The sequence below is a fragment of the Microchirus variegatus genome (genome assembly GCF_963457635.1).
Source record: "Microchirus variegatus genome assembly, chromosome: 14".
Taxonomy (NCBI): domain Eukaryota; kingdom Metazoa; phylum Chordata; class Actinopteri; order Pleuronectiformes; family Soleidae; genus Microchirus; species Microchirus variegatus.
In genome coordinates this window covers 19379405-19403626 of record NC_139815.1, presented here as the reverse complement: position 1 = coordinate 19403626, position 24222 = coordinate 19379405, and the positions used below count along the sequence as shown (strand labels likewise).

Sequence of the window (24222 nt, the reverse complement as noted above, 5' to 3'; positions counted from 1 at the left end):
AAAATAAAAGTTTATCTGTTGATATGGACTTGTGTATCGTTTAAAATATCAAGGTTTTTATAATGCAAGATTAGTTTAAAGGGGACATATTATACCCTATTTCTCCAAGTTACCCTAGTTCTCTGGTGTCCTAATGAACATGTCTGTCACATGTTTTGGTCAAAATACCTTAAAAATGAAGCACCACAGCAGTTCAATCACCCTGCCAACACAGCCCTGTTCAGAACGCTCTGTTTAGTAGTATCTCTTTAGGTCCACCTTAAAAAAAAAGTAAAACGAAACTTACGGGACAGGAAATGACATCAGCCACAGAGGCTACTAGGAGCTAACAGCACTTATCGTTTGGAAAAGTGATCATTTGCAGTCTCTAGCAGGCACATTGCCGTCATATATAACATGTATCCACAGGACAGATAAATCCTCTGAGGCTGGAAGTTTGTGTAGAACTCTGTGCTGCACTGTGGAGCCAAGAATAGAACTTTTCGCAGACTTCGGGTTTTCAGATACCGTTGCCCTCGTCTGCACTCCGAGAGACAACAATTCCAGGAATTTAGCGCATTGTGACGTCCCAGTGAGCGCAGAAGTCAACATCGCGTGTTGTACTGTACTTAGACTGAGGAGGACCACAAAAACATGAGTGAGTCATCTTTTTTCCACACTTTGGCGACTCATAGGGCCTCCAGAGTCCCAAATATAAGGAGTTAAATGATAAAAATTGAAAAAGTTGATTTTGCCCAGGAAAAAGTCATTATAACTTGATTTTCTTTCTTTCTTTGTGTTCATTCAGTCATCTCTGTGGGTATTTAAGGGTTAAAAGGAGACAGAAGACAAATTCTCATATCTGCCACATGGAGGATGATCCTTCTCTCTCTCTCTCTCTCTCTCTCTCTCTCTCTCTCTCTCTCTCTCTCTCTCTCTCTCTCTCTCTCTCTCTCTCTCCTCACCTCCCTCCCTCTCACTCTCCCTCTCTCTCTCACTCAGGAGCCGCAGCTGTCGCCTGACACACTCTCGTCAGTTTCCTCTTCACTTCAGCGCGAAAAAAAAACCCACGTAAGTAAAAAACACAACAATCCCTGAGCCGGAACACGAGGCGCGTGCGGCTACATGGTGATCGCGTGCGAATCGGTTATCAGTTGACTGTTCGTTTTTTTTTTTTTTTTTGGAAGGTGTTTGGTGAGTTTGAGGACGTTGTTGCTGATGTGGCGCCGTGTGTGTATATGTGTGTGTGTGTGTGTGTCTCAGAGGGTTTTTACTTAAATGTATTGTCACGCGCTATAAAAGTTTGCCAGAACTTTCCTCCTCGCACTGTTTCACTGAAACTCAGCTGCTCTGTTAAATCAGCAGTAGCTGACAGGAGCAAACAGAAACTGTAGCCCATGAGGAGGAGGAGGAGGAGGAGAGAAGGAGTGAGCTCTGGTATCAGTGAATTCACTCACTCTCCTCCATTTTAACCTTTTTATGGTTTTTCCAGCCAGCACTTTTCTCTGTCTCTCTTGTTTTAAAGCAGCAGTGTGATCTTCAGTCTGTCTGCTGCTGTTTCTATTATCACACTCAGTCAAATGTATTTCTCTTTTATTCATGAGTTGACATCATTCAGTGTTTCTTAAAGCTGATATAGACCCATTTTTGTCTTTAAGTTGTTACATTGTAAAATGTATAGAACTTTTTTTTTTAACTTGTGGAGAAAGGATGAACATTTGGCCTTAAATGATGAGAACAAGTTTGGCTGGATAGTCAAGCTTTTTATTGTTTTTCTCTTGTATTCGGTCTTTTTATTTCAAGTTTCAATCTGATAAGTTTCTCTTTCTAATCTCATAATCACTCGACATGAATATTTTAGTATTAAGGCCAAGTTTCCTTTTGTGTGTGCTGTGGGAATTGGCCACAGTTAAAATGTCAACTCCATTACCAGCAAACGGCAAAACTGCAGATATTAGCATCTATTTTGTTTGTCACACTGATGCACATCTGTAAATCTGTACCTGTGTTCTTAGCAGCATCCTGTCACTGCTGCGTCTTTACATGGGTGATCAAACAGGAACTGCGAAGGAAACCAAAGTTGTCAGTGGTCTGAGTAAAAAAAAAAAGAAGAGACAGAGATTAGAGGAAAGCGTGAAAATAATCCTCCATTCACACTAATGCAGATATTTTCCCATTAAAAGTGCAGATTTTTAATCTAACTCTGTTCTGTGCCTCCGTGCGAACATGTTCATGTTTGGAGAACACTTGGAGTAACAACAATGGTGGTTGTGTGCCAGTGTATTTCTGTACGATTGGAGCGACCTAAGCTTGCAGCTAAATCTGGCTGCATCACGTTACCAGATATTTCCAGATATTAATAAAACCACAGCATCAGGGTTTTCTAAAAGTCCACTGGAAAACAATGGTTTTGGATCAGGCCTGATATCATACCGGCAGATGGTGGGAACGATTTCTGTCTATCGCCACCTAGTGGCCAGGCATGCTAAGTATGAACGATTTTAGTGGTTATTTTTGTTCTTGTGTGGATGGAGAGGAAAATATCTTCAGTAGTGAAGACGATGCAGCGATGTGTAGTTCTATACTCGGTTCTACATCCGACCTGGTTTTAGATACGGATGGACGGTATCACTTTTTTTTGTCTCTAAAACTCGAGTATCTACCAATATCGATATTAGTTTTAAGATTTTTAGATCGTAATCTGATTTTTTCATTTTTATCTGTCTCATATCTGATCTAGTGAGTTTGACCAGTATCTGATACCGATTCCCATCCCTAGTTTTAGATTTTAATAACTTATGTTGACAAGCAGGTCACTTGCTGACTAAGTAATGAGTATGACTTAATGAGTCGTACTCATAACTGTGAGCTGTATCATGGACTCTTATGTAAAGCATAAACACTGGGAATATCTAATATACAGTAAATGTCTCTGCTCATGAGTCATTTTATGAAATTGTTTTGAATATATGCAGATGTGCAGTTTTAGGCTCCCCCAGCCTCTGTACATGTTAATGAGGAACAGTCTGTGTTACAGATGGAGATGTGGGTCAGAGTGTGTGTGTGTGTGTGTGTGTGTGTCCGTGGTCACATCGACACACAGTAGATATTTCAGTGTTCTCCCCCTTGCAGTTCCCCCCTCGCTATGTGAGGCAGTGAGTTGTTTCTCTTCCAGTTTGACCTCAATTACTTTTCCATATACTCTCTGGAAGTGAAACATGTTTATTCTCCTTTCGACGCAGTCGCCGCTCGCGACCTTCGTACCAGTTTGTCTGCATTCTAAGCGCCTTTGCTGTCAGTACCGCGTCGAACAACAGTCGCTGTGTTACTAGAGACTCGCCCACCACGTCGGTGCGTGCGTCCATAACCTGTTCACCCTGTTGAGTGGAATTGCCCTACAGGTAATTGTGGGTTTTTATACGTTTTGAGCTGCTCACATTTCTCCTGCGCTCTGGAGAACTCTCAGATGTTTCTTCTCAGAGTAAAAGCTAAGTTTAGTTTAGAACTTTCATGTAGCGATACTGAGTAAATTGACGTTAGTGGTGTTTAAGCCCACCTTTACATTAGACAGTAAATGATAGTACATGGCCTGCAGGTAACCCCTCATATCCTGAATAAGATCCTCACCTTTAAGTGTCCTGAGGAGGTTTGCACTTATGACCGTCTTTGACTGTAACTGTATGAAATGATATCACAGGAACTGGGAGGCATTTTCAGGGTTAGGAGTGAAGAGAGACCCATCTATGTGACAAAGTATTACTATTAGCCAGAAAATGTACTTTGATAAACTGGGTTAAAGATAAACCACTGATGGCCACTTTGTGGTACAAGGAGATATTAAGATATTTAGGGCCCTGCCCCATGAGAGACGTAGTGCTGTTATTACGGCCAATGAGAGGCTTTTTACTCAAGTGTGGTCTCCCTTGTTTGACTATTTGCCTTGGGAACAGAGTGGGTTAGTGCTGAGGAGTCAATACTCTCCCTGCAGTGGCCACACTCATCCAGAGTGAACCCATAAATGGTCCTCTCTCCCCCTTTATGTTTGCACGTATGTACCACTGTGAACCTGATGGACTACTGTCTCTGTATGTGGCCATGTTTGTCGATGATGTGTCGGTAAGTAGTGTGATGTAGATGATCACGGAACCTCGCTGTGCAATATCAGATTTAGAGACGACTTTGGTTGACTAAACCTCATGCATTTGCTCTGGTTGCAAAACAAACTCCCAGTTTGCAGCCTCAGGATTCGTGGTATAGGTTAATTTTTTAAAGGTAATGTAATAGAACCAGGAGCAGTGGGCAGTGCTCGATGACCAGCTCCAGATTAAATGTCAGTGCCGTCAAGAACTTTGGTCAGGAACTTTACCCTGACACATTTTGATGGTAGGAGGAAACCGGAGCGCCCGTAGAAACACACACGAACACGGAGAGAACATACAAACTCAAACTCTCGGATAGGATCTGGGACGAACGTGGGTTAAACCCACGGGCCTTCTGTCTGTGAGGCAACAGTGCTGCTAACCACTGTATGACGCCATTTCTCCATGGCAGTTTTTGCACGACCACAAGTTTCCACAGATGTCACCTGTAACCAGGCACCTGTTGGATGATGCTAGCTGTCAATCACACAAGTGTCACTATTCTATTCAAAGTGGGAACATGATTACGCTATTGAAGAAGACCTGAAATTTAAAGCCACAATCTCCCCTAGAAAATGTTGACTGATGTTAAAAATCAAGTGGGAAATAGGTTCATTTTTTTTAGACTTCCATTGTAATGGGTTTCTTTTTGCTCCAATTAGACTCACACCACGGTCGCTAAATGCTATGGCCTTTTTCCTAGGTTTCACTTTTTTCAGACTTGAAGACTGAATTAATTTTATATACACTCTGGGTTTGATTCAGTTTCACAACAAAAAAAAAGGAGAGTTGTTTTCTTGCTCCACGTTATGGTAATGAATGTGTGTAAACAAGCAGAGCAGGAGAGATGAGCTAAAATGTTTTAGTGGAAAGACTGGTCCACGAAGGGAACCGTTGGTTGTCATTAACATGTGCTATTACTCACCGGTGCACCAGCCTTTAGGATGCACCTGTGTTTGTAGGGTTACGCTTTTGGTTTCAGTTTGAGAATATCTTCTTTGTAATTGATCGTCATCAGTTTGAGCTGTGGATGATTATTAATAATAAGATTCACTGTTTAGCAAGTGATCAGTCTATCAGTATGGTTTAGCATTTAGCTTCAAATACAAAGGTTCACATACAATTCAATAGTTCATATCTCTTGTGTGTTCCTACGTGACTTTGAAGTAGAAACGTTGGTTGGTTCGTGCACAAGCTCCACTCTCTTTCTCCGGCTGGTGTGTAACAATCTAACGCACAGCCGAAGGTGTGTCGGGTAAAGGTGTGTCAAGTGACTCGGATAGACGGGTCCCACGGTGAAGAAAATGCTGCTTTTCAAACCCCCATCGGCGTTTGTATTGTGCAGGGGAAAAGTGGATCAAGTTTCGTCTTTTGTTGCTGCAGACAAAATGTGTGTGAAAGCTGCTCGGAGTATGGGGGGGGGGGGCAGTTGGTGGAGGGAGTCTCTGTGTGTGTGTTTTTAATTCTCATAGATAAATGATCTGAATGTTCATGAAATGATGAGTTGATGTGTAATTTGCTGTGGAGGAACATAAACTTTTATACATTTTAAAGTTTCTTTCAATCGTCTGCACAAGTTAAGAAAGACAACAAAGGCCAAAAGTAGAGGTTGTTATTCAAGTCTATGCACTGACTTTACCTCAAGTCACCTTGACATCTACTAGTGATTAGCGCAAATTGCAGCAGATTAATGAAAACAAATGTGTGTGACCTATAATTTTAAGATCTTAAGCTGTAGTGTGACTGAATACTAAGGGTGATGACACTGCTGCTTTTCAGCAACACTTTAGCGGTGGTTCAGTGTCTCTGCCAATATGGTTCTTTTTTTTTAAAAGACTGATCATTAACGTCAACAACTTTAGACAGGATCGCTTGCAGTAGTAGTTGGTTGTTGAGTTCCATTTATGGGTTCTTCGAAATGCTCCAATTTGCAAATTGCAGCTCTCTGTCCTGAGGTCTGTCCTCTTATCAGCTGACCGCGGACGAATGCGCTTGTTTCGAGTGAAGAAAGTCCCTGTTTTGGCTCGGCTCCCTTTAGAAGAGCAGTTCCCAAATGGCTCTTCACTTAGTCTCATTCAGAGCCTTCTATTTTAGCGCGGTTTGGCAATTATGGATTGTTTGTGTGTTGGTTAGCAGTTTTTTTTATGTGTTATAAAAGCCTTTTTTTAAAATTCATTTGTTGTTGTTTTTTAAACATTTTCATCAAACCTTTAAATGAAAAACTGAACACAGAACATGCACCTAACCCTACACTGAGCTTTGCAGTCTCCAATACGTTTGAAATGCAGCCAGATGCTGATTCTTTTTCGGTTTTCGCTCAAAAATGTGGTAATCTAGTGTATAAAGTAGTGTATTATTCAGTCCTTTTAGTGCTACTTTAACAGGACAGTGTTTTTTCGATGGAATTAACAAATGGAATTAGGACATTAACCCTCTTATGACCATCATGATAATCAGGCCGCGTGGATCTATTTAGATTTTATGGCTGTAGAATTGTCAAAAAAAACATTTGCTTCCATTTTTGATATCAGGCAGTTATACAACTGAATCACGGTACTGAGAAGCTGACGGACAGGTGAATGTTTTCTGTGATTGGACGGTCTTTCCACGGAAGTCCTGAGGGCTACTGTAATGACAATTATATGGGCCCAAAGTGCTATTTCTCTGCTTTCCGGTATCCATCTGTCCGTCTTCTAGCACTTTATCCTCCACATGAGGGTCATGTGAGGTGCTGTGCCTCAGCTGACATAGGGTGAAAGGCAATTTTTTTTTTTCTAGATATCAGAAAAGGTGTAGGAATTATGGTAATGACAAGTATGCATGCCAAATCCATGTCGGCGACGACAAATGACATTTCAGAAATGGTATAGTTAACCTTCTTTGTCATAGTTCAGATGTTCCACATGATGCCATTTCTAGTTGAACATGTGACTTGTTGAATGTTTTCCAGACGTGGGTGGGGTGGGTGGGGTGGGGGGGGGGGTAACTGAGTAAAAACTTGGTGACGTGAATAAAAGTCACAATTTACAACATCGTTTCAACAATTGACAATATATGATGCAGTTTTGGCAGTTTCTGTGATGTTTCCCTATTCAGAGTAAATGAGCAGCGTTTCAGTTGAAGCCAGTGTTTGTGTGTGTGTGTGTGTGTGTGTGTGTTTAAGTGCTGTGTAGAATCTAGTGTGGTTTATTGCACTCGCTCATTACAATCAGAATCTGTTTGTGTAGTGTGTCTGTCGTGAGTCTGATGAGCCACGGACTCTTCTCTGCTGCTGCTGCTGCAGTGAAGAAGAGGAGCTCAGTGTCTCAGTGCAGAGAGCCTTTGTGAAATCTGTGTGTGATGAGTGTGTGAGGACACACCACGTCTACACACCAGTCAATGGTGACCTCTTTGTCCTACTGTATCAGGGTCTTGTTCCATTGAAGCGGGTCACAGTCGACAGATGACCCAGTTTCTATCCTGAGAGAGGGTCAGGCTAGGCCTGAACAATTCATCGAGATGTTATCAAAATCGCAATTTTCAAATCACAGGAGGCAAATTATATCATGTTAAAATCCGTGTCAAATTACCATTTTAGATTCCTGTATGCACGAATGTTTATTTAGTATGAATGTAGGTGTATGTCATGTGGTACCCGCACTAATCACCAGTCAGTGAAGCTTCTCTATAACCATATCGGGAAGTTGGAGGGTTATGGTTGGCATTTTCTTTCCCTTTCTTTCTTGATAAGTTTCAGTTTATCTTGAATACGTCATGTAATACTGTCTTGTATATATCGACTTGTTCTGTCTGGAGAAGGAAAAACGAATAAAAAGAATAGTATAAAAATAAAAATGACCATTTTAAGTTAAATATTGTCGTGACCTATACACATCATATTGTGCAGACTGAAGAGAACAGATATCACGCTGTCATCATTCAAAATATGTGCTTCAAATGAAAATGAGAGTAATTATGTCAAAAAAATTACCATTCCCTCTCATATTGCGAAGCATATTTTCAGATATCGAACGGGGACAGACTGGACCCGGAGACGTCCTGCTCCTGTCCCCAGTGAGACACTTTAGCAGCACAATGGGACGTGAAGTGTCCCTGCTCGCTGCTGACACAATGAGAATAATCAACATGTTCATGTTGTTTTTATGACCTCACAGTAGTAGCGCTGATATTTTTAAGTAGCCTCCAGTGCACCATCGGTGACATATGTGTGTGTACATACACTACCGTTCCAAAGTTTGGGGTCACCTATACTATTTGTTGTTTTTTTCCATTAAAACTCACACTTTTATTCATCGAAAGAGTTGCAAAATGAATAGAAAATATAGTCAAGACATTGACAAGATTAGAAATAATGATTTTTATTCCAAATAATAATTTTGCCCTTCAAACTTTGCTTTGGTCAAAAAACCAGCAAAATTGTTTTCAGCTGTGCTAACATCATTGCACAAGGGTTTTCAAGGAGAGATGGTTGCTGGCAATGGGCCTCTATACACATATATATATACATATTCCATTAAAACCAGATGTTTGCAATAGTTGTTTACCACATTAACAATGTATAGAGTGTATTTCTGATTCATTTAATGTTAGATTCATTGAAAAAAAAAGTGCTTTTCTTTCAAAAAGTAAGGACATTTCTAGGTGACCCCAAACCTTTGAACGATAGTGTATATGTATATATTATGTATTGGTATCAATGCCGTGATTCATCACTGGCAGACACATTGTGAGTGATAAGAACCAATGAGTCTTTTTCAAACACTCACTATCTGGTTCTCCACACTATAACTCAACCCTGCAGTTTTCAAAATAAAAGCCTTGGTTTCTCGTTTGTCCGCACTGAAGTACCACCCCTGCAATTTCCATATCAACATGTGTTTTAAAACGAAAACACATGGGTGTGGGCGGGCGGAGCCTCGGGCTGTTTCTGTGCAGCATCAGAGATGGTGACGTTTTGCCCCCCAAAGTGGCATCACCCTCTAAAGTGGCACAGGCAGTGTCGTAACAGTAACCCATTTACAGTAATGACGATATATGCCTCGCTCACGCACAAGAGCCGGGAGGAACTATTGATCCATATCTGCCATGTTTCACCCAGATTCTCATAGATTTATTGGACAGTAACAGGCCGTCACAGTATGAAGGTGAGGTGTAGCTGCAGGCAGGTGAAGAGGACATGGGAAGACAAATAGACACAGAGAGATGCTACATTGTGGTTGGCTTGGATTTTCATTTCATGATCACATTTCATGATCACATTGAAAGTGATGGAAAAGTGTTTTCTGTTAGTGTTGAGGATTTCTGGCAGCAAATGATGTTTACATTCTGAAATAATTATCCAGAATGAGGCTGCTCTTAGATTCCATGAAAATAAGTGTTCCCTATATCACTTCCTGTGATTGTGTGAGGAGTAAAGTGGATGCATTTGCAACAGTTAAAAAGTTTCTCTCTCCATAATTTCCCATAATTGATTCCCTGTGAGGATGTTGGGGTTGTAAATCAACGGGAGTAGGTTACAGAGGCCAGGGGGGAGTTGGCCCCTCCCCCAGCGACTGAACTGGTTTTGTGGGTGTAATCCGGCAGATTTGAGTCCGGCTCATGATCACAATCATCCCGAACAGCTTAGCAGCACAAGTCTGTGCTTCTTCTTGTAGCATCTGTCGCCACTTGCTGACATTACAGCAGATCTGGGTTGGCGCGTTGTTTGTGTGACATTAGCCCCACTGTGGTGCAGACTGAGTAACTGTCGCTCACTGTCTCGTTTCATGTTCACAGATAAGGCAAAATGGGGAAAGGCTGCATTAAGGCGACCAAGTACTTTCTGTTCCTCTTCAACCTCATCTTCTTCGTAAGTATTTTTATTTTTATCAATGTGTAATTTAAAGGATGAATAATCCCTTTTTGTTTCTTTATTTTGCTTCCTGGCAACATTCAGGTTTAGTAATAATATTGATTGAGCACCTTTTTTTAAAAACACATCGACAGACATTGCCAATGAAAATTATTAACAACGACAAAGAATAATGTAAAACCAAAATAAAGAAAAAAAAATGTGTTACTTATTTATTTAAAATTATTATTTTATTATTAGAAAAATTATTTGAGAATAAATAGTTTAAAGTGTAAAAACATGGTGGTGTCGGTCGTGACATCATAGGTTTTGTTATTTTGTCGTACATTTAGGACACAGTTGGACATAAATCCCACTTGTATCACATCAGTTAATATTAACAAGTTAATTTATATGTATAATTGTGTTGAGCAGGTCGGTGGTCAGAATTTATCCTGTCAAAATAATATAAAGCATGCTTTTCTGTTCAGTGTTCACTTTGACATTCGCTGTCATCGACTTAATTAAAATACAGATGAAGTGTTTTTTTTTACCCGTTTAAAAATAGCATCTTGAAACAAAAATGATCTGCATCCAGATAATCTTGTCGTCTTTGTTTATTTGAAAGAAAACCCTTATCTGGATTTAACTAAGCAAATAAGAGCCCTTCTTCAGATGCTCCTCATCTCCTGTAATGGATTAGTTCATCCTACAGTCTTTGTGGGGATGAACTGTAATATGTGATTGTTTACAGATTAAGCTGCATTTAGGCTTTATTCTAACAATTTCCTGATTTTCACATTTTGCACCTATCTTGCTGATTTCAAAATGTTTAATATATCAATAATTTCTCTCTCTGTACTCAGCTGTTTGGAGCCGTTATCATGGGCTTTGGACTTTGGCTGCTCCTGGACAATCAAAGCTTCATCGTTGTGCTCAGTAAGTTCTTCTATCAGCTAAATCACACTCAGTATTTCTTATTTGGGACATTGTCCTTGTCCTAATAGATAAGGACTTGTGGGGAAATCAGTTTATTGAATGAGAGAGTGTCCACCTTAGGAGTGGGAATCACAGGGTATACAACGATTCTGTGATAATCAATATATTGCAAGACAATAACATACAGCGATACATCACGATATCTAACTGAAGAAAACAATTGTCTGTGAAAAGTTAAAGGTGCCATATGTAAGAATGTGGCCAAAAATGGTTACTATGTTCAAATTCAAAATTCCTTTTAGGTTTTGTTTTCTGACCTAACTGACAACCCATGGTTGCTCGGCAGCTGAGACTCTACTGACTGCAATGATTGGTTGACAGCGGTAGGTGGCGCCACATGCCACAACATGATTTCAAAACATAAACATGATTTGCAGTCTGCAAAATATTTTTTTTAATGCAAATATTTTGTCTGTACTGTTGTTGTTGGTGAGTTCAGTTTGTTATATGAACATTATTCCTGAGTCTCTGTGATATATTAGGAGGATTTTATGGCCAGTTGCTTTAGATTTATTACATAATGCACCTTTAATTATTATAAGTATTATAATTATATTATCGTATTATATGAGGAAGGACAACGATATATCATCCCAGTCAGCCTCCGCTACACTAGTATCAGGCGTTTTCCGCCTTTTGCATCAGAGCTTCAGCCGGTTGTTAGCATGTTGAATGCCATTCCATGTCTTTCCAACATCCATTTACTTCAAAATGTTTAATTCTTTGATCTGACACAGCATAAAATTAGTCCATAATCGTTTTCTTTCACTGTTGTCTAACCTAACCACAAGGTTGGTGGTTCGATCCCTGGCTCACATTCTGTTTTTTTTTTTGTTTTTTTCCCATTGCAACTTTTACATGAATTCACTTGTAGATCTGATGTAGGTCAAAACAAATGGAGCAACAGTTTAACAGGCAGAAAAACAGGCCAAGGCCTGCAGTGTGTGTGTGTGTGTGTGTGTGTGTGTGTGTGTGTGTGTGTGTGTGTGTGTGTGTGTGTGTGTGTGTGTGTGTGTGTGTGTGTGTGTGTGTGTGTGTGTGTGTGTGTGTGTGTGTGTGTGTGTGTGTGTGTGTGTGTGTGTGTGTGTGTGTGTGTGTGTGTGTGTGTGTGTGTGTGTGTGTGTGTGTGTGTGTGTGTGTGTGTGTGTGTGTGTGTGTGTGTGTGTGTGTGTGTGTGTGTGTGTGTGTGTGTGTGTGTGTGTGTGTGTGTGTGTGTGTGTGTGTGTGTGTGTGTGTGTGTGTGTGTGTGTACTGTATTCCTAGTTAAAAGCTTTGATGAACTGAAACAACAGCACAGTTTCCTGTGTGAAACTCAGCGACTCGTTTTCTTCTTATAGTGACTTGTGTGATTTTCAGCCTCTTCCTCAGATCACTGTAGCTTCTGAGTTATTTTCAGACCCTGGATTTTTTTTTTTACTTCTGTTTTGAATCACGGTCCGATTTTTAAAAAAAACCTGACTCTCGAGTTCCACTTTCCTGACTGACAGAACATCTGCGTTCACTGTGAGCAGCGCAGTGTTTTCAGCCTCATGTGTTACTGCTGCTGCTGCTGCTGCTGCTGCTGCTGCTGCTGCTGAGTTCTGTTAATGTTGTTCACAGCTTAGTTTGACCTCAGGTTTGACCTCTCTGTCCATAGAGTTGTTGACATTGACGTCACACAACCAGGGTAACACCTCTGACACACCAGCTGGCTGGAAACCACGTGGTTCATCCCATAGACCTATACAACACATCACATAAATCAGACAATATGTCAGAAAACTTGTAAAAGGGATGATGGGGGGATAGAGTTTGTGTGTGTGTGAAGAGACGAGTTGTCTGACATTGCCTGATTTGCGCACCGTCTACTGTATACGTCTATGGGATGAACCGCGTGGGTTTCCTGCCAGGGAGCATGTCAGTTGTGTGGTGTCAGGAGCTCCATTGTCATGTTTTCACTCCAGATTCATGTTTATTGTGTTGTACTGCATGAACAATATTATACACTACCGTTCAAATGTTTGTGGTCACTTAGGAATGTAACATGAAATGAATCAGCAATACACTCTATACATTGTTAATGTGGTAAACGACTATTTTAGCTGCAAACGTCTGGTTTTTAATGGAATATGTACATAGGTGTACAGAGGCTCATTTCCAGCAACCATCTCTCCAGTGTTCTAATGGTACATTGTGTTTCCTAATCGTGTTAGAAGGCTATTGGATTATTAGAAAACCCTTGAAAACCCGTGTGCAATGATGTTAGCACAGCTGAAAATATTTTTTTCTAGTTCTTTGACGAAAGGGCAAAATGATTATGCAGCTGTGGCTTAGTGGTTAGGGCTTCGAGCTCGAGACCGGAAGGTAGCCGGTTCAATCCCCGACCAGTCCGCAGCTGAAGTGCTGTTGAGCAAGGCACCTAACCCCCTCACTGCTCCCCGAGCGCCGCTCACTGGCATGGCAGCTCACTGCGCTGGGTTACATGTTCTACACCTCACTGTGTGCTGTGTGTGTTCACTAACTCACTGCAGAATTGAATTTCCCCTTGCGGGACTTAAAGGGTTCCTAATCCTAATCTTAGAAATGTTTTTTTATTATTTCTAATCTTGTCCATGTCTTGACTATATTATCTTTTCATTTTTCAACTCTTTTGATGAATAAAAGTGTGACTTTTAATGGAGAACACAAAAACAATTGTACAGGTGACCCCCAACTTTTGAACGGTAGTGTATATTGGTAAACAAATACAATACAAAATCCTCCTCACCACCTACAAAACCCTCCAAAATCTTAGCCCATCCCGCTTCACTGACCTCCTGTCCATACATTTTTCATTCCAGATCCTTGTTTTCTCTCCAAATCTGTGTTTCCACTAAACATCTTATCTCTATGTCTTCTTTCGAGGTCACTTCATGTCTCTGTATGGTCATCGTATGTCTCTGTGGTTTTCTCTTTGTGGTTGTCTCAGGTCTCATTGTACTTGTCTTGTGTCTCTTTCTGATTTTCTTGTCTCTGCGTCTTTTTTTTGAGGTCATCTCGTCTTTTTATGGTCATCTCGTGTCTGTGCGGGTTTTCTCTTTGTGCGTGCACTCCAGATCTGTGTTTTTTCGCCAGATCCATGTTGTCGCTTCCCTTCTATGTTTACACACTAGATGAGTGAAAAATCAGTGGATTTGTCCTAGCACGACCAAGCTGCTCTATTTGCAATATTTAAGCGAGTATGTACTTTTAAATATTTGAAAACTGTCTGAACTATAAAGAGTGTATCAGAACGACAGAGAGAGAGAGACTGTAGTGTGTGTGTGTGTGTGTGTGTGTGTGTGTGTGTGTGTGTGTGTGTGTGTGTGTGTGTGTGTGTGTATGAGCAGCAAGTGTCACTGGGGACATTTGTCCATCGTCCACTGCAGGTGTCCTCCCTTCAGACACTGGCCTCTTTATTCTTTATTCTCTGTCCATCCAACATCAGCATGCATCACATCAGCCCAGTGCGCTCACTGCCTTACTCACCACACACACACACACACACACACACACACACACAACTCTCTGTGTGCTGGGCAGACCGCAAACATGAGTCCATGATGTGATGATGCAGGCGAGACGCAGCAGCAGCAGCAGCAGTGAGCGTCAAAGCTTTCGTGACACTTTATCTTTGTGTCTGCACATGAATGAGATGTTCACGCTCGGTGGGACTCGGTTCGATGACTGCAGCCTGTGGTCTGTTATGTGCTCACAGATGATCCCAGTGGCTCTGACGCTGAATCCATTAGCTGCCCGGTGCAGCCTGTGAGGGATGATATCGGCCTGTTGCTGCTGTGGCTGGCGAATGATGAGCTGAGTCACAGTCAGAGAGCCAAAACGAGACAAAGGTGCGATGGCATCAGCTAGTTTGTCATGACTCATCACAGTCTGTAAATGTAGAAACACACAGCACAATAACCTTACATTATTATTGTTTAGTTTTATAGGGACAGACATTAAACACATTTGATCAGTTTTGTAGGGACAGAAAACAACAGACATGAAGCAGAACCTGATGTCAATGTCCAGACATTTACACCTGGTGTCAACTAATGATCCGTTTATAGAAATTAAGCATTTCAGGTATGGTTAACTTCATGTTTTTGTCTCTTTTAATGGTCATCTAGTGTTTATTTTGGACATTGTGTCCATTTCTGGTCGTCATGTCTCTTTTATAGTCATAGTCTTGTTTGACACTCTTGTTTGTCCTTTGTCTTTGTGACTGTCTTGATGGCTATCTCATCTCTTTGTGGATGTCTCGTCTCTGTGTTTTTCGCGGTCATCTCATGTCTCTTTATGGTCATCTCGTGTCTCTATGTAGTCTTTGTGGCTGTCTCATGTCTCATTGTAGTTGTCTTGTGTCTCTATGGAGCTTTCTTGTCTCTTTGGGGTTGTCTTGTCTCTATGTCTTCTTCGCGGTCACCTCATGTCTCTTTGCGGTCTTCCTGGGTCTTTGTGATTTTCTCTTTGTGGTCGTCTTGTGTCTCATTGTCGTTGTCCTATGTCTCTTTTGTGATCGACTTGTGTCTCTGTGATCGTCTTGTGTCTCAAGAAACACTGTTCACGTATTGTCTCTGTAACATGAAGCTGCTCTCACACATTTGCTCTACTTGTCCTGCACACATGGACATGTGTCCTCACACAAACTCCCCCTTTCTAGCCTCATTTTCCATCATAAACTAGCCTTGTTTCTCTTTGTCTGGGTTTGGAGCTGCACCCCCCCCCCCCCTTCACTGTTACCCCGAGGTATCCCAGGGTTCCTTGAGGCCTTAAAGACTTTGCAGGGGACGGACAGTGGACGGTCTTGGAGCTTGTTTTACAAACCTGATCTGACTCTTAAGTGCTCCTCGTGTCCATCTTTGCTTGAGGCAGGACATTCTGATCCAGATGCAGCAGAGAACAAAAGAAAGACCAAGTCTTGGATCCTTTAACTGCACTTGTGGAGGCCGAGGGATTAATTTTCCACTAATTTAAAGCCGCTGACAGTGAAATACTAAACTTAAAATCTGTGTTAATTTCTAACAGCTCACTGACCTGGATCTCTGTCTCAGGGCTTTGACAGATACATTGATCCAGATTAAGTTATCTTTACGCACCGACGTCTCTGGATTGTGATGACTGCGATGAATGTATTTCTGTCTGAAGGAAAAAAAAGTTTGTTATAGACTTTTTCTTATTATTGCTACGTGTTCTGTATCATGATCACAGTGCTGCATAAATCTGCACTGAAATTACATGTAATTTGGCCCAAGTCTGTTGTGTTTAATTTGGCCCTGTCAAGAGGATTACATACAGTTTTCTCTCTGTGGTGACAAACTCAGACGATGAAGATGATGATGATGTCGCATGTTCAGGGAGGTTGTGTTTTTATATTTACGATGCAATGATGTTTTTGCCGTTGTATGTGTACATTCTGTGACCCAGATATGGTTTATATATATATATATATCCACATTATGTGTGTGTGTGTATATATAGTTGTTCTCTCAGCCTGCAGCGTCTCATCAGTGCTCTTTCTCTCCAGATAACTCCACGCCTGTCAAAGTGGCCTGCTACATCCTGATTGCAGTCGGAGCTTTCTCGATGCTCATGGGCTTCCTCGGCTGCTTGGGGGCCATTTACGAGGTCCGCTGCCTGCTTGGCCTGGTGAGTGACAATAACTGTGTTTTTGTATGTGTGGATACAACGTGACTGACTAGGAAATATAGACGAGAGGCTTGTTTTCTGTGGTTTCATGGTGTAAAAAGTTATGAAGTCGGCTTTAAAACAGAGCTTGAAAAACTAAAGAAATGACACACGCATTGAAAGAGCCGAGTTGATGGTTATAATGAAGGAGTCAAGGGTACAGCGGCACAAGAATCCCTGCACACACACACACACACACGCACACGTACGTGCGGAGAGAAGGGTTGAAAACAGATGAGTACAAATCCACCTCTGGGAACAACGTTGAGGTTTCACCAAAATAAATCGTGCTTGATGCCAAACGGGTGTTTGTGCTCATGCACTCAGTTTAAACCATGGCAGGATGATTTCTTTCCTTCTTCTCCTGTTCATCTTCATTTATCTGTGACGGCAGCGATTGACTGACACATGATGAAGTCACTCAAAACCACCTTTAGGTCTTATCACTTACTAAAGTGATAGTTCAGGGGTTTTTTCCAGGTACTGAAAAGGGAAAAAGTGATAAACAAAGATGAGAGTGAGTCAAGAGGGAGGGGCTTAAGGTGTAATTATGTAAACAAGACGTTGACGTGCATTTTTTCCTCCTCTTCCTCAGTACTTCACCTGCCTCCTCCTCATCCTCCTCGCTCAGATCGCCGCCGGCGCCCTCATCTACTTCCAGAAGGAGGTGGTAAGTGACGTCACTTCCTCTTCGTCAGTCCTACTCATCATCAGCAGCAGCAGCAGGCGTTCTCAGGTGATGTTCAGCAGCTGGAATGCGGAGGTGCTGCATGCACAGCTGTTCAACGGTGCAACCTCTGATACTGATTGGTCCACGTTCTTTGCTCGCGGACGTGTCTCAACTCGCCATCGGTCTGTCACACGACTCTGTGGTGTAACTTGAAAACACAAGCTCCGGCTCTGAACGGAAACCTGATTCTGTTTTCGGAAAGGTTTTCACGGCAGCTGCTGGACACCGGGTGCGGACACATGGTCCTTGTAAAATCTGCAAACAGACTCTCTGTCACACCGGTGTGTAACTTTGCCCTCTGGTGTTCAGCTGCAGTCTGGTGTCCTGATGCAGATGCATAGTTAATCTGTTGGGCATTATGAGCCACATAGATTTATTTAGAGTTTATTGGATTGTCCCATTAGCTTCCATTAGATAATTCTTATCCTGATATTAGTAAAACATCCTTGAATAACCTCTGCTGCTGCTGAAACTGGTTTATTTATCTACAATTAGCTAGTATTAGTAGTATTGGTATTGTAAATTAGGGCTGAACGATTTTGAATATCTAATTGTGATTATTTTGACAGGAATTACAACTGCAATATGATTTGCGATATAAGAGGTATTTTTTACATGTTGTACATGATATTTGTGCAGATCTATGAGAAACAACGATGTTCTCTTCAGTCTGTAGAATAAGATGTGTGTAGATCAAGACGATAATAAATCTAAAATTACGCTTTGACGCACATTTTAACAAATATTGCGATTTCGATCAAATTTCGGTTCATTGTTCAGCCCTATTGTAAATAAACATGTTCAAGCTGAGTTCAAGTGCTGTCACTGGGAGGCCATAAAAAGAAAGGAGTGGTTTTTCACTCGGCTTTTTGGCATCTGAACATTTCTTGGTAAGATTCACAGCCGCTGCATTCACTGCTGCCAAACGTGCTTTCAAAGAAACACCCCACTCCTCCTCCTCCTCCTCCTCTTCCTCCTCCTCCTCCTCCTCCTCCTCCTCTTCCTTATGCTCTGGAAAATAAAATGGAAAATCCAGGTTGGAAATAACCAATGCTGGGTCTGGACACAAGTTAGTATATCAATTGAGCAATTTTTTTTTTGCCATAGAATTTGCTGAACTCTATTCTAAGTTAAATGAAACCCTCAACATCAGTGATGTCTCTTTTTTAGAAATATCCAAAGCATGTGGTCTTATTTAGATGGAGGAAGAGCTTGTGTACACACATGTAGTGGATCGCAGACTTTAAGTGTTTGGACAGTTTGGTTAAGTTCACAGTCAGAACATGCATTTTTTAAGGGGAAATTTAAAGGAAAAAAAAGAAGATATTGATGAATAATGTGACTGTGTTGTGTCTCCAGTGATTTCCCTCAAAGTTCTGTGATGCCACAGTTACGGCTGCTGAATCCTTAAGCTTGTACCTGCTGACGCAAAAGTGATGTAATTACACAGGAATTTTTTTGTGAAAACACTGCCGTGAATCATCCAGTACATGTTTGTGTTTCAGAAACATCTTCAGTTTTGCTTGGAGCTGATTCAAAAAAAAATAATTAAAAAAAATCAGAAATTGATCCTATTTCTTGGCTCTTTTTTCCTTCCAGTTAAATGTGGAGATGTCCAAAATCGTCACAAAGGTGCTGGACAATTACCCCGGCAGCAATTCCACCACGGAGCAAGCCTGGGACTTCATCCAGAAGAACGTGAGTCAGAGTCGCTGATCACGGAGCACGTTTATGCTCTTTAATTTAGTGGTTTATGTCTATAATGAGGTGCTGACTCGCGCGACCTTTAACTGCAGATTGAAACAAATGGAGGTCTCTTTCACTCATACCTTTTGTTATTTTTTCTTCACCCACTGACTTTAATTACTGTTCCAAATTGTTGGTTCTGTGATGAAGATCATCAACCTTCAATCCACTGCGTCAGAATGTCAACATTTAAAGCTGTGGGTGGAGAACTGGGTTAACGGAAAAACACTCACTTTTATTCAACTCATTATTCTGTAACAATTTCCCAATTTAACCTCATAAAGTAAGAAACGATTCCAAACATGACATAAAAAAGTATAGAAAAGCGGTCGATAGGTTTGATTTCAACCATATCTTCAGTTTCCGAGCATTTCTTTCTCATCTGCCTCAAAGAGGCACAATATATTTAAATTATAAATTAATTAATTTTAAACCCTTTAACATCTAAGCCTGAAAATGCCAATTTTGGCTTATTTTAACCAGAAAATGGCCAGAAAATATCCTGTGATTAAGTGCTTTTGTCCATTTTTCCAGACTTATTTACAATTTACTGCTGTTAAAATAGTGTACAAACAAGTTTTATTTGGACAATACAATGTTGCACATAAACGCCAGATTTTGCATGCTAAATTCTAAATTTGAACAGTGTAAAACATATTTAAAATAACATTTGTTTGATTCTTTGTCTCAATGTCCAAAAACTGGACATTAAAAACAAAAACATGGAAACTATGTACTATTTTCCAACTCTCCTCTCTGGTGAATGATTCTCCGGCTTCCTGCAGCAGCGCGAGTGAAATTACCGTAATAACCACACATTGGCTTTGACGTGCAACTTGTCAGGTTTCCGAAACCGTTGGAATCTTCCCGATAGCACAGACCGTCGTGTAATTACGGTTGTGCAGTGTCATCTGTGACACGCAGCATCTCTGGATTTCCGTCTACTGCTGCTGATCTCTGCTCACCCCCTCCCTGCAGATGGAGTGCTGTGGCTGGGACGGCCGTCAGGACTGGAGCGGTAACATGGTCATCGTCAACAGCTCTCGGCTGCTGTTTCCCTGCACCTGTCAGAACACGTCCATCACCTCTGGAAACGTCTCCGACAGCGGCTTCTGTGAGGCTCTGACGCCTGACTGGCCCGTATACGACGTGGTAAATGAGCGTTTGTTTTTTTTCCTGCTGCTGTCGATGTCCTTTGTTTTCCTCTGCGCTGGCTCCGTTCTCCACTTTGACTCTCTGTGCCTGTGTGTGTGTGTGATCAGGGTTGTGCCGCCACCGTGGAGAGCTGGCTCCTCACGAACATCGGGGTCGTGCTGGGAATCTGCCTCGCTGTGGCGCTCATCGAGGTACGGCGACACGTTTGGTCACTTTCAGTCAAACTGCAATTATAAAGTATGTTAGGTCCTGCTTAGAACTCGGGTCCGATCACAGAAAGCACATTTGTAGGATCTTGAGGATTCAAGTTTGGACTTTGCCACATTTCCTTTACGTTAGACGGCCATTTCCAACGGGGAACCAAATGTTGTGTTGCTTTGTCAACTGCTTTTTAAACTCATAGGATACAGGAACTGCTGCTCCTCCGATACCTCATTTGGCTCAGTTTGTATCATGCAGGAAAATTTGGACATATGATATTAAACACCCGAAGTCGCACAATGACACATTTTAACCTACAGATGGAGGCAGCAGTGGATCAACAACTCCCTGTGGGCTGTGATATAAAATTGCTGTTTTTCTCTCTGGACTTTGGTGTGGGTGGAGTTTGCATTTTACAAAGCAAGAGGGATTCCTTCCAAATCTAGCTCAACTGATTATTAGAAACCATTTAAATGAGATGGAAATATTTCCTGGATGAAGCCTTAAACCTACGTTTGATGGTACAGAGAAGTGCTGTGAAATTGTTATCTAACAGCAGGGAAAATGGGGTTCCTTTCAAATCTTAGCTGAACTGATCACTAGAACTCAAAGTTTGCTCAATGTCACTGAGTGACAAATAGAGTATCCCGGGAACACGTTGGAGGTTAAACTGCTCACATACTGGTGGTCAAAAATACTGCCAATTCAAAATAGCAGTTTCATTTGACATTGACATAATACGCACAGATTTGTCAAATTTTGTGGTCAAAGATCACCTCAGAAGCACGTTCTGGCCACTATGCTAACATGGCTGATAGTTGTTGGCAGTAGTGTTAGTGGTCATTCTAGTTAAGATAACTAATATTAACTCTTTTGTGTGTGTGTGTGTGTGTGTGTGTGTGTGTGTGTGTGTGTGCAGCTGCTGGGGATGATCCTGTCCATGTGCCTGTGCAGGAACATCCGCAATGAGGATTACACCAAAGTGCCAAAGTACTGATGAGTACTGATGGACAAACTGCGAAAACAAGGGAGTAAAATAAGCGAGTTTTTCACCTTTTGTGAAACATTCTGTTTAAATGTAAATAATGTTTTTTTGTTTTTTTTTTGCTTTTTATTTGAGGCACTTCCATGAGTTTGAGTCAGTCCAGTTTCTTTGAGCACTTTAGGAACGTTTTGTAGTTGAACTTTGGATCGGAGCACGAAACCGACGTGTTATACAAAATGTAAAAAGGGATGATGATGAGGAGGAGGAGGAGGAGGAGGAAGAAGATGGATGAAATGTGAGTCAGCAGCTCCTTCTTAGGCTCAAACGACTGTGTCGTCAATTCTATGTAAGTTAAATCACTACAATGTTTATGGTTTCCTAAAAAAAAAAAAAAAGAAATCATGTTTGTCTGTAAAGAAAGGACCGTTTTTTAAAGATTTTGGACACTCCAATCCACAGTGTTTTTTATTTTTTCGTCCTTTTTAATACACTGGCAACTTGATTTTTTTTTTTTTTTTTGTAAAATATTTTTAGTGTTTTGTATATAATTTTACTTTTTATTTGTGCGATTTTGAATAAGAAACAACCTGCCAGTGTTTTCATCAGATGCTGGTCTCTCCCTGAATTTTTAATGTTGTTTTTTTAGCTTCTTAATTTTAAAATTGTGAGAATTCTGCTCTGGAAATAATAGAAATAATGACACACTAAAGACTTTTTTTCTTTCTAAAAGTATCACTATCATTTAAATAAGGCAATATTGCTTTAATTTCATGTACGAACAGCAAATGAAATGTTTATTTTTAACCAGTTATTTTTGAGAGAAATTTCCCTCGGTGATACCTGTTTTACAACCAAATTTGTTGATACAGAAAAGTGATTTGAGGTAGATTTTCCAGCCGAGATGTTGTGTGTTTTTTTTTTATTATTATTTTAATGTTTTTGTTGTTTCTTCATGTACAGTCTGTATGAAAACCATTCCATTATCATTATACTATTTTCTTAGATAGAAAGTCACGTCTGTGTGTAACTCGTGTAGCTGGATTTCGTTTGTGTGAGCTCACAACATTCATTCTGCTTCATTTTGACAATAAACTGATTACAAAAGCGGATTTTTGTGTTGGTTTTTATCCAACTGACTGTTTAACCTGGAGGAAATAAAGTGTCATCTTTTGAAGACAATACTAATTTTTAAACACATAGTGATGCAGAAGATGAACAACATAGAGCGTGTTTGGACCCATCCTGTAGTTCCTGCTCAAACCACTGGAGGGTGATGTGACTCCAAATAAAAAAAAAAAACTACTGGAGCTTTTATTCTGAAGGTGAGTTTGCAATTTTTTTCTGATCACAGTAAAAATCATATAAAATGACAAAAAAAGATATTCACAGAACAGGAAGGAAATCTAGAAAGAGACGAAGGCCATAGTGACCGTGACCTTTGACCTTTGACAGCCCAAATCTTAACTGTTAATCTTTGATTCCAATTTAATGGTTTTTGTAATTAAGTCAGAAATGAATCAAGTATAACATTCAACCACTAAAACCAATTGCTCTCTTCAGGAGGAATTACACTGTAATTTGACATTTCAATCAAATGTATTTATTTATTTTGTTATTTTTTTGTATAACAGTCGATTTGAAAATGCAATACAATACAAACAATGATTATATTTTAGCATTAAAAATATATATTTTCTGTTAAAGAGCTTCTACATACTGGTGTATTAACTGTTATAGAAACATAAAAAATAATTGATGATAATCACTAATGCTGTTTAATGTAATGTGGCTTTGGCTGGTGGTTTAATAAGTGTGTGTGTGTGTGTGTGTGTGTGCGTGCGTGTGCGTGCGTGCGTGCGTGCGTGTGTGTGTGTGTGTGGGGGAGGGGGGGAGAGAGAGACTGTGTGTCTGCGCGTGTCTTTCAGATAGTCCGTGAACGCAGCAGTGTGGGACATTTGTGGATCCACACTTGACCAGGAGACAAGAGACCTCACTGTTGTCTTCACTTCGACTTCAGTCTGAAGACGTTTTTGAGGACAAAGAGGCTCGTTCCGTTTCTCAGCGGTGACTCTAAGCGGTGAGTATCTACAGCTGTTTGTTTGTCATCTTCACTTTTTGGAAATTGGTTAAAATTAGGATTTTTGAACATCGAGGTTTTCCATCCATAAATCGGAGAATATACGGTATTTTAAAATCGATTATTTGTCCAAATCGTTGCGTTTACTGTCAGATTAACACAGAAAGCAGTGAATATTTATGATGAGAGTCTGACACAACATTTTTTAAATATTATTATTAAATGAACGTCTGAACTGATGATTAGCTATTTCTTCTTCTTGTGTTGTTTGCCAGAAGATAAATTTATGATTGATATGTTATAATTTTGACTGACTTTGTCTTAGGAAAATAACAATATTTTCTCTTTCTTGCTGGCTTTGTCACTATCTACATCATCGACTCTCTTAGAAATAGAAGTGCTAAGTAGAACCATATAAGGTTCTTTGGCTTGTCCTCATAGAGGAGAACCATTTTTGGTTCCAGGTAGAACCTTTTTTATAAAGGGTTCCACCAGGAAACCTTTTTGGGGGTTCGACCAAGAACCCTTTTAAAACCCTTTATTCAGGAATGGGGTTTTAAAGGGTTCTCTGGATCAAAATGGTTCTTACTGGAATTAGTGTTACCAAGAACCCTTGAAAAACCCTTTCTTCTGGTTTTTCAGAAGCAAATGCTTCCAGGTAGAACCTCAGCCCTTGGAGAAGGAACCCTTTTGGAA

General features: G+C 40.6%; 1 protein-coding gene across 1 annotated transcript; it reads left to right on the top strand.

Annotated features, from left to right (window-relative positions):
• Positions 1–990: 990 nt before the first annotated feature.
• On the top strand, positions 991–22504 carry LOC310937078 (CD82 antigen-like). The gene is made up of 9 exons (XM_083901269.1): positions 991–1050; positions 9894–9966; positions 10815–10887; positions 16472–16593; positions 17228–17302; positions 18962–19060; positions 20087–20260; positions 20371–20454; positions 21384–22504. The coding sequence occupies exons 2-9, from the start codon at positions 9904–9906 to the stop codon at positions 21459–21461; spliced, it is 768 nt and encodes a 255-aa protein (XP_083757395.1). The 5' UTR covers positions 991–1050; positions 9894–9903; the 3' UTR covers positions 21462–22504.
• The last annotated feature ends 1718 nt before the right edge of the window (positions 22505–24222 follow it).